Below are 1,916 nucleotides of genomic sequence, written 5' to 3'. Positions count from 1 at the left end.
GACATATTCCTCCAGGTCCAGCATGGTGTGCAGGAGTGGGGCCGGAGGAGAGGCCGCACAGGTGGGTGGCCCCAGGGGGCCTGAGACAGAGTGCTCGGGGGCCAGCTGCTGGGGCAAGCAGGCAACCAAGCCTGATTTCTGGGCGTCCAGCTCTTCCTCGGCCCCCACACCCTCCTCTCCTCTGTGCTCTTTCCTGAGCCCTGCTCCTCTAAGCTCCACTTCTGTTCCTGCCCATGGGCACAAGGGCTACTCCTTAACCCTGAAGCGCCCTGAGCCTACCCAGAAATCCCTCCCATCCAGAGTCACTAGCTGTGTTCTCAGTCACTTTAGCCCCACCTCCACTCTACCCATCTTCCTCCTCTCAGGCCCCTCTCCTGACCCAGGGTGGCATCACACACCCAGCGACTCCTGTCACCTCTCCTCCTGTGGCCCCCTAACCATCCCACCAACAGACAGGCGCAGGTGCCCAGAAGCCAGCCCTGTGGCCACTGCCCCTCGGGCCCACACCCAGCACACACAGCCCCTCAAGCCTGGCTGACACTGGTTGGGCCTGGCTCCCTCTCACCGTGTGCACGAGGTCCAGGGAGAAGATTTGGATGCAGCAGACAATAGCAGAGACGGTACAGATTATGGCGGCACAAATGGTGAGTCCACAGACACTGAAGAGCAGGTTCTGAGCAGGGAGGGAAGGAGGAAGGGACGCTGCAGGGTCTGGGAAGTGTGTGTCCACATATTCCGGGGCGTCCCTGGAGCTCAGTGTAAGACCCTGGATTTGACCCCCAGTACTCCCAAAATAAAACCAAACCACATTTTCTGGGCCTGTGAGGATCCCAGGAAGGGAAGCAAGGATGAGACCCAGGAAGGCATGGAGGAAAGACTTCAGGGATCAGGGGGAGTGCCCACTTACCTTGAGGGCACCTCGGGCTTCCTCACAGGTAGAGTTGGGGGCAATTTTCAGCTCCCGCCCTGGCTCTGGACAGGGCCGGGGGAGGGGCACAGGGGGGCAGCACACACAGGCCTTCCCCTCCTGTGTGGGAGTGCGGAGGGAGGCGGCTGGTTCAGGACAAACTCCGCCAGGCGTGCTGTCCACCTCCCCAGCCAGCGCTCCCAGCTCACTCCTCACAATCTCACCATCGTGCACTGTCGGAAGTCCCGGGCCAGCTGAGCGTTCTTACAGGAGAGGACAGAGCCAGCCATGCTGAGCATGACACAGAGCACCGAGAGCAAGGAGAAGAAAGAGATCTGGGGAAAGAGGGTGGCCAACTCAGGGCCAGGATGGGCACTGGTGCCCTCTGCCATGGACAGAGTCCCCTCCTCTGCAGACATTCCTGTGCCTGCCTGGCACCACTGGAAAGCCACTTCCCTTCCTGGGGGCACAGTGGGCATCCCCTCTGCTGGGCACCTGCCTCCCGGGGCACTGAACCCTGGCACCTACCACTAGAGTGAATGGCCGCTTCCAGGACACAATGCCAACTACCCCGGAGAACGCCAGCTGGGGACAGAGTGGGGACAGGCTTAGCCTGGCAGGGAGGCACCTGAGTAGGCCCTGGCCACAGGGTGCACCCAGCCCTGCAGGTGGGACAGTACCAGAAGAGGGAGGCAAGCGAGGCAAGGAGACAGCTTCACACTGGTGAGGAGGTGGGGCCCCGGAGCCTGTCCCACCCGGCTGCTGAGCACCCTGTAAACCCCACTCACCGAGAACCCGGCCCAAGACGGGCAGGACCTTTTGATGCTCTCGGTGGTGGTGACGGAGGAGGCCACCATGCTGAAGGTTACCACCAGGATGCCCAGGAGCACTTGGGTCAGCCCCAGCGTGAGCAGGGCCTGCAGCCAGGGTCGGTGGAGGCGGAGATGGGTGAGGCCCCGGGTGCTGGGCCGGCTGGTCAGCGAGCGGATGGAGTCGCTAGGCGAGGGCA

General features: G+C 62.6%; 1 protein-coding gene across 1 annotated transcript in view; it reads right to left on the bottom strand.

Annotated features, from left to right (window-relative positions):
* Positions 1-1,914, bottom strand: part of Fam189b (family with sequence similarity 189 member B) — a gene marked incomplete at both ends in the record, with an annotated part of 5,744 nt that extends 3,830 nt beyond the window's left edge. Inside the window, 5 exons of the mRNA XM_033758089.1 lie at positions 566-673; positions 908-1,027; positions 1,132-1,242; positions 1,436-1,492; positions 1,696-1,914. Coding sequence (XP_033613980.1) covers positions 566-673; positions 908-1,027; positions 1,132-1,242; positions 1,436-1,492; positions 1,696-1,914 — 615 coding nt within the window. The remainder of the gene's footprint in view (positions 1-565; positions 674-907; positions 1,028-1,131; positions 1,243-1,435; positions 1,493-1,695) is intronic.
* Positions 1,915-1,916: the final 2 nt, after the last annotated feature.

Source organism: Fukomys damarensis, unplaced genomic scaffold, assembly GCF_012274545.1.
Source record: "Fukomys damarensis isolate Sample0158 unplaced genomic scaffold, DMR_v1.0_HiC HiC_scaffold_33, whole genome shotgun sequence".
In the NCBI taxonomy this organism is placed as follows: Eukaryota; Metazoa; Chordata; class Mammalia; order Rodentia; family Bathyergidae; genus Fukomys; species Fukomys damarensis.
The sequence above is the reverse complement of the archived record's forward strand: the minus strand, read 5'-3'. Positions and strand labels throughout refer to the sequence as shown.